Source organism: Haliotis cracherodii, unplaced genomic scaffold, assembly GCF_022045235.1.
Source record: "Haliotis cracherodii isolate W230 unplaced genomic scaffold, xgHalCrac1.p SCAF_23, whole genome shotgun sequence".
NCBI lineage: Eukaryota > Metazoa > Mollusca > Gastropoda > Lepetellida > Haliotidae > Haliotis > Haliotis cracherodii.
Genome location: NW_027266279.1, coordinates 1,677,933 through 1,692,108, shown reverse-complemented (window position 1 = coordinate 1,692,108; position 14,176 = coordinate 1,677,933). Strand labels below are relative to the sequence as shown.

Here is a 14,176-nt window from a genome sequence, read left to right as displayed (position 1 = left end):
GTCTGTAAGTCATGTTGTTTATTTGAATAGTAAACAGCAAAGTCCTGACGGTGGGATCAAGAAACCAACAGTTGTAGCCAATACAACCCATAGACTGCCAGTTTTTTACATCCTACAGAAACAAGGCTGCCACTCCATTCACTATGTTCTTCTTTGTTTCAGGCCAATGACCCGATGTTTGCATCACAGAACAAGGTGTACGAGGACATTGGTCTGGAGATGTTGGACCATGCGTTCGAAGGCTACAATGTGTGTATCTTTGCATATGGCCAGACTGGGTCAGGGAAGAGCTACACCATGATGGGCAAGAATGAGCCGGGGCAACAAGGGATCATTCCTCAGGTTAGTTAGCAGTTGTTGCTGTTATTCAATATGCATGTCAGAAACATCTTTTGTGATAATCTTCTTTAAAGGTCTCTGAAATTGAGATACACTGCACTGGAAATGAAAAGAATCTTCACATTTTGTTTGGTTGACATCTTTAATAAAATATTTCTGGGTTTTCATGCGTATTGAAGATATATCATTTATATGATTTTTTAAAATATCTGAGTGTTGCAGCCAGATTTAACCTCAAGAGAACAGTTCAAAATTTGTGGATTTCTTTTGCAGCTTTGTGATGATTTATTCCAACGGATCAGAAAGAATGAGAATGAGGATGTTCACTTCTCAGTTGAGGTGAGTGTTGTGTCAGGTAGTGCTAGTATCTCCCCTCATCCTGGGTCAGGTTGTAGCAGTGGTTGGTGGGTGTGTCTTGTGTCAGGTAGTTGTAGTATCTCCCCTCATCCTGGGTCAGGTTGTAGCAGTGGTTGGTGGGTGTGTCTTGTGTCAGGTAGTGGTAGTATCTCCCCTCATCCTGGGTCAGGTTGTAGCAGTGGTTGGTGGGTGTGTCTTGTGTCAGGTAGTGGTAGTATCTCCCCTCATCCTGGGTCAGGTTGTAGCAGTGGTTGGTGGGTGTGTCTGGACCCCGGAAGGAGGACCGTCTCAGCCTGGGTCAGGTTGTAGCAGTGGTTGGTGGGTGTGTCTGGACCCCGGAAGGAGGACCGTCTCATCCTGGGTCAGGTTGTAGCAGTGGTTGGTGGGTGTGTCTGGACCCCGGAAGGAGGACCGTCTCAGCCTGGCTTGGTTATTGTCCTCACTCCCTGACAACATGGCGTGAGGATGCCTCTCTTAATGTGAGAAAACAAATTAAAGATATGTTGAAATATAATGAGGATATGTTTTTATGTACCCACTGACCACTTGTTAGAGATGCGTGACCAGCATCACAGGTCATCATGGTCATGTTTCTTGCCTTATATAAGTCGAAGACATTCGGCTTAAGTTTTCATGTGATACATACTGCAACACAGAACTCCGGATAACTTTTTTTTTACTCAAGGGTTTCTATTCTAATTGGGTTATTGTATTTTTCATTGGGTAACCAATATTTTTTCACTCATCTATTCATCACTCTTTTGTTTTTTTTCTCCAAAATTAATGAACATTTTAAGATTTTAAGAAATGAAATAATGTTTTAGATATAACTGTTCTAAAGATATAGACTTGACCTGGAAAGTAAATTAGCTCGTAATTGTGTTTCGGAAATTAGCTCCTTTGTCCGCATGCTGAAAAAGCTTCATTGGGTATTTACTTGTGCTGTTTTTATACATTTGAGTTTTTCTTTCAATACATGCGTTTCTGTACACAAGTCAATTGAAAGTAATTGGGTTTTGAATATGTCTAGGGGGTAAATTACGTAAATACGCTGCTTATCTGTAGCTCTGGTAACATGTCTGTGTATGTGTGTTAAACATATGGGGATGTTTGTGCACCTTTGGTTAATTGGACATAAAATGATTTATTCATTGACACACAGTGATTGGATGATATGAGCTGATTTAGGCTGATCACTGCCCTGGCCTCCGTGCATAGGGGTCTCTACAAACTGTCCATACCTCACTGTTTAAATATTGTGTTTTTAATTAGGGCTGTGTATTGACCTGGATTTTGTATTGCAATATATTGTCTTACTTTAACCTGTATTGCGATTTTCATTGTAATATACTGCCAATTTACATTTTCATGAGTTAATCAGAGTTATACCCTGTATTAATGTCAGATAACATCGGTCAGTGTCCCTCACTATTATTCCATTTCAGTGAATAAATGTATGATAAAGAGATTAAAGAATAAAAACAAAACAAGAGGAGCTTGATAGTCGCAATGTGTACACGCTAATTGATAAAAAGAACGTCAGAGGCAAGTTGTATCAAAGATATTTTTTCTCCATATCAATTAGGAACACATAAATATACTTATTCATATTTTCCCCAATATATTGCTACATTTACAAACATATTGCAAGACGTATTGCTGAAGATTTGCACCACAAAATACCGGTGTACCGGTAATACCGAACACCCTTATTTTTGACTTAATGATTTCAACCTGTGTCAAAAGAAGTTGAAATCCACAAGTCAATTCTGTCTTCATTGATGCTACAGCTTTCTCATGCCACTAACAGATGTAACGCTGCATTATTTTCATGAAACACTTATGCGTATTATGTATAATTTAAAAAAGGAAAGTGTCTGGTTTGATAACTCACTGCTGGTAATTGTAATTAGAACTTATCCCAAGGATTTAATGAATTAAAATATAAAAAAATACTACATATCAGAAATAGAATCTATATATTTTTTAAAGGTGTAAATAAGTTATTGAAAAGAACACTTATCAAGAGACTGTTCCATGCAGTTGGGGTAGCCTAGTGGTTAAAGCGTTGGCTTGTCAAGTGTTCGATTCCCCACATGGGTACATTGTGTGAAGCCCATTTTTCGGTGTCCCCCGCCGTGATATTGCTGGAATATTGCTAAAAGAGGCATAAAACCACACTCACTCACTCACTCACTCTATGCAGTTGGCTGAACATGATCATCATTACAAGAGTATTTAGGCCTAGTTTACATGAGGATCAGTGTTCTGTAAACCACACAATAAATCTATCTTCAGAGTACAACCAGCAGATTAGAAACAAGATTCTCTGTAGACAGAGTTCTTAATTCCCTGGCTAATGTCAAACAAAGAAGAGTTTTGTGTGTAAACTGATTCCTTCGCACTGGTAATTTGTTGTGACCAGCTCTCACAACCTTCTACTTAAACCAGCTCCATCATGTCCATGCCATTTTCTCACTTGATCCCTTTCCATATTTTTTTATCCGAAGGAACATTCGGGTTACGTCTCCAACAAAATTTAATGCCTCATTTTCTCTGAACCAAACATTTCAACCTGATCAGTGCTAATGTGTCCATTTCCAAAAGCATTCCGTGTAGAGACTCAGAATGCCAAATAACAGCCATCAATATACTGTCACCAGAGGGCGCCGCTCATCGGAATGTTTATTGATTTGTTCGTTACTTGCCACGTGAAATCGTTAATATGGTGAGTTGTCAGTATCTTGGCTTAAAGGCTGGATGCCCAAAATAACTCCCCATTTCAGCCAAATGAACCCTATCAAGGCAGAAGAGATCTATGGCGCATGGGCATTATTGGAAAGGGGTTGACGAGCTTTGATCATGCTGATGATGTTCGTTGTGATTATCAATGATGCTACAAGAATGTGTTGTTGTTATTCCAGAAGCATTGACTTTCTTGTTGGTACTTATCAAGGTGTTGGAGCTGCTCTTGCTGTTTGACTTAAAGAGCACTTCACCTCCTGTAATAGAAAAGAAATAGATTGTATTTAAGTCTTTATAAAATGGATTTTTTCTTCTTAACGAGAAATTTAAAAAAAATGAATTCAAAATGGAAATAACAGGAAAAGTAATTTCATGAATATTCAAATATACTGGGTAACTATGAATCTTTTTCAAAACTCCATTGACAAGTTTCTACAATAAAAAAGGCTGATTCAAAATTAACAAAGGTCTGCTGATCTGAGACAAGTAAAATGCCCAATGGGCAAGTGACAAGTGACAAGATAGAAACTTTGTTGTGGAAAATAAAATTGAATTTCTAAGCCTTTTTATGATCATAAATAGAATCAGGCAATTTTGAGATGGTGAAGATTATTAACAATTTCATTCAGCCTTAACTATATTCAAATTAAAGTACATCCTTCCATACTTGTGAATAAGGCAGGCTGTGTTACAGCAGCAATATTACAGAGTTCATCACTTCAGCCAGGATGTTTTTCCCTGAAAGGATCCATGTGTTATTTCTGCTCTGATTCAACAGCATCTGTTATTCTGATCAATACAGCAAATTTGACACTATGTACGAGTGTACGTGTGAGCAATTATTTATTGTGAATAACCTACGCCTAATTACACCACCCAACCATGGCTTAGATCCAGATTCTGCATCAGCAAATGAAGGGGTTTAAACTGATGAATTGGTTTCCATGGTAACGCCATTACTGCCAGCGATGTGATTACTTGAATCTCTCAAAATACTCCATTCTCCAAGCATCAAATAATAAGATTTTAGAACACCTCGATATTCCTACCAATCAATTTCATTATAAGAGGGAAATGAGAGACTGCTCACTCAAACAACATTGTCCGTTTTGTCGTCACTGCTGCAAAGATTTGCGTCAGACGAGGCAGATTGTTAGTTTAGGCATGGCTTTTGGACCATATATGGATGTAATGATGCTGTAAGAGAACAAGATGGATGCTTGATAGACCTGTCGCTTATTGGAGCACGGCCACTCTTCGGGCGGAAAAAATCAATAATCTCACCTGCTACATAGTACCCTTGTAAGTGAAGAGCTCTTGCTTTTCTCGTGGTTCTGAGATTGGCCAAAATTTGTGGAGGCGGGAGAGCTTGCCTTCAGGGAATATTTACCTTCGATCACTTGACCTTTCAACAGATTGTTATGAACCGGCTAAATGTAGTAATTTATAGTGACGTAGGATTAAGGTATTATGCAAGTTTGAAAAAAGAAAACGATTTTATTAAACTGTTGAGAAATACTACGTTTGAAAACATTACGTAAAGTGGCATTTTACAAGCTGTAGTATTGATGAAGACAGAGTTTAGTTACAGATTTTAACGTCTTTGTTTTTCAATGCGACGTTTTGGTACAGATGCTATTCCTTTATCAAGCCAGTGACACTCAAATTAAATGAACTTAATTAAAGTGAGAACCACTTCAGTATTTGACAAATACGCTGGCCCACTGGACAAATACCAGTAGATATTAGTCAGGACCAGTAATGTAATCATAGATATCTAAATGGCTAATAGGAAATATTAAATGTCCGTTGCCTGTTGATTTTTTCCTCATAGTTTAACAGAATGAATATGATAAATAAACTGAAATTGTTTTATAGTTGTCTGGAAAATTACAGATTTCGAAATTGTGGAAGAAGACTGTTTCTGTAGCACCTGTGCTATTAGCTACATGATTATATTTACCATTGAGAAGAGTAAAGACAAATCTGTTTTGGGTCTGTCAGTATAGCATTTTGTATTACCACGATTTCATCACATTTATAACTGCCAGGTAAACTTGAATGTGGAGTATTTTCCAAATATATTCTGGCCTTTAAATTGAACATAATACAGTAAACTACGCTTATAACGAACACCCTTATAACGAACTGACCGATATGACAAACTTATTTTTTAGTCCCGGTCATTTTGTTGTATATATGTTGTATATATGCTTATAACGAACTACGGTTATTATGAACTAAAATTAGTGGTCCCTTTGAATAGTATCGAGGGCCATTGTGACATCATCGGTTACCATGACATTATCAAATGACATTACTAATCTCTGCCACTGAAGCTGGTTATCTGTCCTTTGTACACTCAAGACATTGGTATTACTGTCCACAAACTAAAAACGTAGGAACAATGATTTGGGATGATAAATAGAACACTCCCGAGTTTGAAACATTTTATGACACATGATATATTTGATATGAAAAGGCATAAGAGGGAGATACGCTATATATTGGACTGTAGCTGCAGTTCGAATTTAAATTGTCTGAGTGATATTCAGAACATAAAAAAGTCAAGTTGATTAACAAATATATCAACTTTGCAATGTTTTCTTTTGTCTTCAATATTCCGATATGCAAACTCAGTCCATGAAGATCAATACTACATTTTGTCTTGGTTGAAGACTTTGGTTTGGTTTAAATGGATAAGGGTCTTTGAAACAAACAGTGTTAAAACTGTTTCTTGCTAAACATAGCTACAGGCACTCAGATTGATAAGGCTTAAGATATGCACATTCTTTTCTTGAATGAAATGAAGAATGTACAAAGTTAATGGGTTTGATAATAAAAGAAATTATAAGCTTTGATTTTAGAAATCATGGAAACACTGGTTAATGGTTGACATGTATGATATTTCTTTTAAAAGGTATAGATTTTCAAGTGTGAATTGGGGGCATGTGGCCTAGTCATCTAAGGCGCCACGATTCGCTGTGCAGAGTTGTGTCCCTTGGGCACGCCAGAAACCTATGATTGTGGGTTCAAATCCCGGTTCGCCCCGATTATGTTTCTAGGTTTGTCAGCACCATACCCGTGCTCGTGGGTTTCACCGAAGTGGTAAACATCTGAAACCTGCATCACTTCTGGCTTTCCTACCACATTAAGCTGACACACCGCGATATAACTGGAATACTGTTAAAAGCGGCGTTAAACCAAACTCACTTACTCACTCAAGTGTGAACTATGATTTATTTTTTAAAACAATAATTGAATGCAATGAAAAGATGCAGTTACGTTGATGTTCTACTTGTTATAGTTGGTACAAGTTTAGAAATCTTACTTCATATAATAGAAATGTTTTTTCCCCTTCTTTTGATGCAGAGGTAATATAAATTTGTCTTGTGCAGGTGAGCTATATGGAAATCTACTGTGAGCGTGTGCGAGATCTCCTCAACCCAAGCAACAAGAACGCGCTGCGAGTCAGGGAACATCCATTGCTAGGACCCTACGTGGAGGATCTGTCGAAACTAGCTGTGCAGTCATTTGAGGACATCAAAAACCTCATTGATGAAGGAAACAAAGCAAGGTAAAACTTCATAAGTACAGTAAACTCCTGTAGCAGTATGTCGTGATCTCTTGTAGCAGCAATAGGGGCGGTCGGGTAGCCTAGTGGTCAAAGTGTTTGCTCGTCACACCGAAGACCCGGGTTCGATTCACGACATGGGTACAATGTGTGAAGCCGATTTCTGGTGTCCCCCGCCATGATATTGCTGGAATATTGCTAAAAGCGGCGTAAAACCATACTCACTCACTTGTAGCAATGCATACAGTCAATTGCTTAGCAGTACAGGGGACACAATCAAGTGTATCAACTTGGATTATTTCAAAATGTTTACCCCAACATGTGACTGCATAGACCCACTGTCAATATGTGTAATAAAACAACAGCAATTCATGGTTATATTTTTACTTTAGAAATAAACAACGAGTAAATAATAACACTGCAGTGAGAAATAAGGGCGTAGTTTGGTATTCTCACGTTTTTCAGATCGATTATCTGCAGCTTTTCTCCCAATACTGATTGTCATATCTCTCCCAATTTAGTTCGGTCATTCAGTCATTGGGTTCATCTCGGCTGTCCAGCTACTTCTATAGGGAACAACTCACTTGACACTTCATTATCAAATATGTCATCCAATTTGCGATGTCATCATGTTTGAATCTCGAGAAATGAAGTCATTAAAGAACAGTGTTAATAGGATCAACACTGTATTATATTTTACTGATTAATAGATATAGATTCAGCATTAGGCAATCAGTCTCTATGTGTGTTTCACAAAGCCAGTGAACTATCACAAGATCGTTTACACGATTTTCTGTCTACACAAACAATCACATCACTGAAATCCCAGAAAATGAATATTGTCTGGAATTTTGAGTCAAACAATTCTGATAACCTGGAATCAGCTGATGTAAAAGGTGGGACTGAGGTAATGCAGGATAGTATGAGGTTTGTTTTTGGTGATGGAAGATGTAGAGATGACTCTAATCGGATAGGACCACCTTTAGGACCATAGCCAAAAGTGTACCGGCAGAAGGTTTGTGAAGGAAAGTTTGTCAATCCTTCTTTGTGTCAATCATTTCAGAACTGTAGCTGCTACAAACATGAACGAGACCAGCAGTAGATCTCACGCTGTCTTCACCATCATATTCTCACAGCGCCGATATGACTCAACCACAAACATGATTGGAGAGAAGGTGGGTGTTGTAAAGGCTGGCAGTACTCCGTGCTTGTTGTAAGAGATTACTAGGTCCCCAGTACTCCGTACTTGTTTTGAGAGCTGACTAGGTACCCAGAACTCTGTGCTTGTTGTGAGAGCTGACTAGGTCCCCAGAACTCCGTGCTTGTTGTGAGAGCTGACTAGGTCCCCAGAACTCTGTGCTTGTTGTGAGAGCTGACTAGGTCCCTAGAGCTCCGTGCTTGTTGTTAGAGCTGACTAGGTCCCCAGAACTCCGTGCTTGTTGTAAGAGCTGACTAGGTCCCCAGTACTCCGTGCTTGTTGTTAGAGCTGACTAGGTCCCCAGAACTCCATGCTTGTTGTAAGAGCTGACTAGGTCCCCAGTACCCCATGCTTGTTGTGAGAGCTGACTAGGTCCCCAGTACTCCATGCTCGTTGTAAGAGCTGACTAGGTCTCAAGTACCCCATGCCTGTTGTGAGAGCTGACTAGGTCCCCAGTACTCCGTGCTTGTTGTGAGAGCTGACTAGGTCCCCAGAACTCCATGCTTGTTGTTAGTGCTGACTAGGTCCCCAGAACTCCATGCTTGTTGTTAGTGCTGACTAGGTCCCCAGAACTCTGTGCTTGTTGTTAGAGCTGACTAGTAATTTGCTTGGCTTAAGTTTAATTTAAATGTGATATAGCACTGACTGCAAGGGCTAAAACAGTATTCACTCATTTTTAGCTCATGCCATAAAGTAGTGATGATACATATGATGTTTTTTTTGTGTGCGAACGACTGTTTGAAGTGCAGAGGTGGTTAGAATTTGAATGTGTCGTTAACTGGGATAAAATTATCTTTATTATACTCTTCATGGAAATGATAACTGTCTTTCTTAAATTCTTTCCATCAAATCTGTTTAGGTCAGCAAAATTTCCTTGGTTGACTTGGCTGGCAGTGAGAGAGCGGACTCAACAGGTGCCAAGGGAACTCGCTTGAAGGAGGGTGCCAACATCAACAAGTCCCTGACCACCCTGGGCAAGGTTATCTCGGCCCTGGCAGAAGTGGTAAGATGTGCTCATTTGTCTCCTGTGTCGCGGGATAGTTCATTTAAGAATGGACTTCAATAGTTTTGCGTTAATGGAGGTATGCCCGTGAGTTTCACATTATGCATTCCAGTTTTAATGTTCTGAACTCCATAAATGCAAAAATATTTTTGAAGTCAGTTCTTATAGTTGGATACGAAAATATAAAATCATCTTTAATCCTGAACACGAACTACTGTAGACAATACAAAATCAGTGACATCGTTCTGATAATCCAATCCGGAAACAGTAGCCCATAGGTTTGTGTGGCCTAAATTGTTTTGGGGTTTATGGAAACATAAACAACAGAAATTGATTGGTCAACCAGTCAAATGCCACGGAATCACTAGCTGTGAGAGTTTATGTCATTAGTGTTCTACAGAGACTGATAAAATGACTTTACTTTTTGTAATAACTGAGGACCTGTGAAGATATCCGGGGTAGAATAGGTCTACAGCAAACCAATGCTTGCCGTAACAGGTGACTATGCTTGTCGTAAGAGGCGACTAACAGGATCGGGTGGTCAGGCTCGCTGACTTGGTTGAAGCATGTCATTGTATCCCAATTACGTGGATCGATGCCCATGATGTCAATCACTGGATTGTCTGGTCCAGACACTATTATATACAGACCACCGTCATATAGCTGGAATATTGCTGAGTGCGGCCTTGAACAACAAACAAAACATCACTTAAAGTTGATAATTGTTGTTTGAACAACATGTAGAAAAAATATGTAAGTTTGTATTGTCATTATGAGGCGACTTACTGGATCTGGGGGCCAGACTAACTGACTTGGTTGATGACTTGTTAACATACCTGGATGGTGGGGATCATTGCTCACATCAGTCACTGTTTTGTGTGGTCCTGACTCTATTATTAACAGACTGACATCATATAGCTGGAATAGTGCATCTTCCCGAGGCAAGAGAGTTAACTGACTTTAAAAGTCCAGTTTCCACCCTTGCCAATCTAGGCTGGAATTACTGGGCTGGATTTTAGCGCCGCCAGTGGCTATTACGAGTTATGTCCCTTATAAGCCTCTCCTATGGACCAATCAGATTCCACCTCTTGTATCACTTGCATTTGCTTCAAACAACCGATCTGATTGATAATCAAGATCTATTTTGTGATAACACGGGTCTTACATCGCGAAATGCATCAAATGATGTGAGCACCTTGATTAAAAACATGAAAAGATTTGGAAAAATTCTGTTGACAATGAGTTGGCGGTGCACATGCTTTGCAAATCCTGCAGTCGACCGAAATCTGTATGACAGTTTACGAAATGGATTTCGCTTTGGCTACGCGATTTTGATTGGACTATGCATAGACTCGTTTGTCCAGCCAAAATGTAACTCCATAATACCAGCCTAGTTGGGCACGGGTGGAAACTGGACTTTTATAGTCAGTTAACTCTCTTGCCTCGGGAAGATGGGAATAGTGCTGTGTTACACAGGCAAATAGTATGTCTGTAAAATAGTGACTTTTATATTCTGGACCATTAGGGTTTGTGGAGTTCATTTGATAGGTATTTTCCTGAATCTTGCGTGAGAAGAGAATGTCTCCCATCCTGGTTCCGCTGGTAAAAAGGACTAATGTTTTCTCTCTGTTTTCAGAGCGTCGCACCAGTAAGTGATGACTCAATGTGCAACATTGCCTTTTTTTCTTGTCATTCTTTTATTTTTGTTTCCATCATTTCATTTAGAGGATGCCTTCATTAAGCTGCATGTGACTAAATTAGTGAGGAGACAGGTGGAGAACTTCTAGTCTGAGACTTATGAAAATTTGAAAGGACAAATAGTTTTCTCCTAAAATCTAGAAATATTCTATGTATTATCAAGCAAGCCTCGAGCCACGAATTCCACCTGCCTTATATATGTTGAAAACCACCAACACATATTTCCGGGCCTGAGTCTGGTGGGCGTTGCATCTGTTATTACCCTATTACATAATGAAGTAATTGCCGCTCCCAATTGCATTGAAATGTACTTCACTAAGGGTAGTGAAGATCTCGAGGGATTACTACTGAAGTGCAAATTGCTTCCAATATTAATGTCATTGTACACCATCATGCACTTCTGTTACAACATGCTGCTGAAGACCCATCACAAAGCCCGTAGGGAATATGTCCTAGATAGAATAGGCCTTCCTGCTAGTGCTTAATTGTCGTCATTCCCAGCGACAACTATTGATTATATGGGGGCCACTGTGATATTGCTGCAATGTTGCCATCTGCATTGTGAAACCACATTAACCTGCAAATTATCAATTCATGGCCAACTCTTATCAAAAAGAAAATTAGATTTGACAAAAAAATTCCCAGGTGTCTCTGCTGATAATGTGGTGTTTGGAAAAGGTACAGTCAAACCTCATTGTGTGGAACTCGTCGGGACATGGGAGAAAATTGGAGTTATCCGGGGTTCGAGACATCAGGGGAATTTTATGCTTAATTTGGATGCTTTGGTCTCCCAAATGAGTTTGAGACAACAGGGAATTCGACACAACGAAGTTCGACTGTTTTTCAAAGGACTATGAAGGCATCTTGTTTGTGAGAGATTTCTGTCGGGCACCTGCCTCAGTAGGCAAATCATGTTTCATTGTCATTATTTTCTTTTGTCTTTGTTTTTGGCTTTGTTTTAGAATCAGTGCTATTATACCTGCATTCATGCATGACAGTATTTGTTTTAGTAATTAATTACATGTAGTCCTCTGTTCAGGTCATTTGCTATTGAAGGCTGGAATGATTCATTGACACAACACAATATTATATTGAAGAACATCCTATTATTATTAGCATGACACATGACACTGCACAGGGCCCAGTTCCGCAAATGATCTAAGCAATAAGATGCTCGTAACTCCTGTAGCATTGACTTACGACTTAGCAGGACCTTCCACTGAGATCGCTTTTGGAACGGGGCCCTGGTCAGCATTTCGGCTTTATGATTTGAAGTTTATGTATTGGTGTTGTCTTAAAAAAGCATAATCATGACCTTGATATTAAAAGTGATTTGGGGAAAATGAATTGGTATTTGTCCCCTTGTGACATCAGGATTAGAATACATGTCTTGAGATTCAATGCTTCATCATCTTCTGTTACATATCCCATGTTGCTCGATCATGACAATAGGGGGCACTAGGGTAGCCTTGTGGTTAAAGCGTTCACTCAACACATCTGGGTTTGATTCCATGGTATGAGGGGGGCATGGGTAAGGCGCCGCAATTCACTGTGCAGAGTTGTATCCCTTGGGCACGCCAGAAACCTATGATTGTGTGTTCGAATCCCGGGTCGCCCCGATTATGTTTCTAGGTTTGTCTGCACCATACCCGTGCCCGTGGGTGATACCGAAGTGGTACCCGTTTGAGACCTGCATCACATGGGCTTTCCTCCCACATTAAGCTGACACGCTGCGATATAACTGGAATACTGTTAAAAGCGGCATGGAACCCGACTCACTCACTCACTCACTCACTCACTCCATGATATGATGTACGAAGCCTATGTTTAATGTTCCTGCCATGATGTAGTTGAAATAAGTCTTTAAGTGGCGTCAAACGGTCTACCCACTCTCATGGTAAATCTGGGACATTTGGTTATGACATTGTTTATGAATCTGTATCAGGCCAATAAGAAGAAGAAGAAGAGCGACTTCATCCCCTACAGAGACTCTGTCCTGACATGGCTGCTGAGAGAAAACTTGGGTGAGAAAAGCTATCCACTCTGATGCATGATACTGGTTCTTTGTAATGATACGGCTGTTGATGTTGATACCGAAAATGGGCAGCAGACCTTTGAGTATAGTCCTAGACAAGGCCTGAGTCAACTCAATAGATCACTCACAGTCCCCGTTCAGGGAGCATCTGCTTCAAGTTTGTTCACGATGTCTGTTCCAGGTGGGAACTCCAAAACAGCCATGATTGCTGCTCTCAGTCCGGCTGACATCAACTTTGATGAAACCCTCAGTACACTCAGGTGGGTCCCATCAACACCTTGGAGGCCATTAACTGAGACCCACAGGGCAAGCTCCACACAGCGATAGTACGTTCGCGGAGCTCTCTATACTATCGCTGCCACCAGTCAAAACTCCCCACTGTGAATAGGTGGCCACAACCATGCTTGGAGTTGAACTCGCAACCGAATGACCGTTATGTTTACAAACAAATGACGACTGTCGTGATGCCGAATACACTTATCGCTGCTAAATTACTTTCTTCATTTGTCAATTTGAATTTCTGTTTCATTAAAACTATCATGTAATTGATATAGTAAGAATGTAAGGGAGAAGTGGGTTGATTTTCCGTTAGTCTGCAATCTCGAACCAGTCTGATTATCAAAACAACAAAGTAAATTCATCTGGAAAACATGGTCAGTCGTAAACCTTTTCAAATTGAAATATGATGGTATTCCTTAAGACAGAAACAAAAGTATAAACGTTACTACATATGGGGTTGGAGGGCAAATTTCAAGATTCTTGATATGGCCGCACCCACACTGGTGGCAGCGATGTTACCGAGAGTGTAACGAAGGTGTCACGCGCTGGGAAGGAGATTGACCCACAGGTCTGTGGGAAAAGACAGGATCAATATTCTGTTACTTTGAAATAGTTTGTTTGGAGTTTTCTTCACAAACAGAAAGGGCACACTTTGGAGTCTATTGATTCTGGTTGCCATGGTAACCATGTGAAATTTCATCTATGTGTCAGTCAGTTTTGTTTAGAAAAGGTGGAATAATGTGGTAAGGATTATAATAAAATGATTAAACATTCGTTTTTGTGTGTGAATTTGGTTACTTTTATGAAGTAGGGAATCCAACAATTTAACTGGTCTAATAAGGATAGATATGTGGGTAATTTTATGTTATTTTTATGTTATTTTAATTTTATTTTGTTTGGGGTCTATCTAACATGCAGAAGGGATATGTAGTCAGTTATGTGTATATA

The 14,176-nt window shown here is 39.7% G+C and overlaps 1 protein-coding gene across 15 annotated transcripts in view; it reads left to right on the top strand.

The window, feature by feature from the left end:
* LOC139471661 (kinesin-like protein unc-104) overlaps positions 1 to 14,176 on the top strand; it is an 83,512-nt gene that overhangs the window by 26,722 nt on the left and 42,614 nt on the right. For 14 of the 15 annotated variants that reach the window (XM_071254100.1, XM_071254096.1, XM_071254103.1 and 11 more), the window contains 8 exons: positions 163 to 342; positions 613 to 678; positions 6,840 to 7,018; positions 8,079 to 8,190; positions 9,073 to 9,216; positions 10,853 to 10,864; positions 12,860 to 12,938; positions 13,131 to 13,209. In XM_071254100.1, the coding sequence (XP_071110201.1) occupies positions 163 to 342; positions 613 to 678; positions 6,840 to 7,018; positions 8,079 to 8,190; positions 9,073 to 9,216; positions 10,853 to 10,864; positions 12,860 to 12,938; positions 13,131 to 13,209 (851 nt within the window). The remainder of the gene's footprint in view (positions 1 to 162; positions 343 to 612; positions 679 to 6,839; positions 7,019 to 8,078; positions 8,191 to 9,072; positions 9,217 to 10,852; positions 10,865 to 12,859; positions 12,939 to 13,130; positions 13,210 to 14,176) is intronic. The other variant, XM_071254094.1, reaches the window with a different exon arrangement.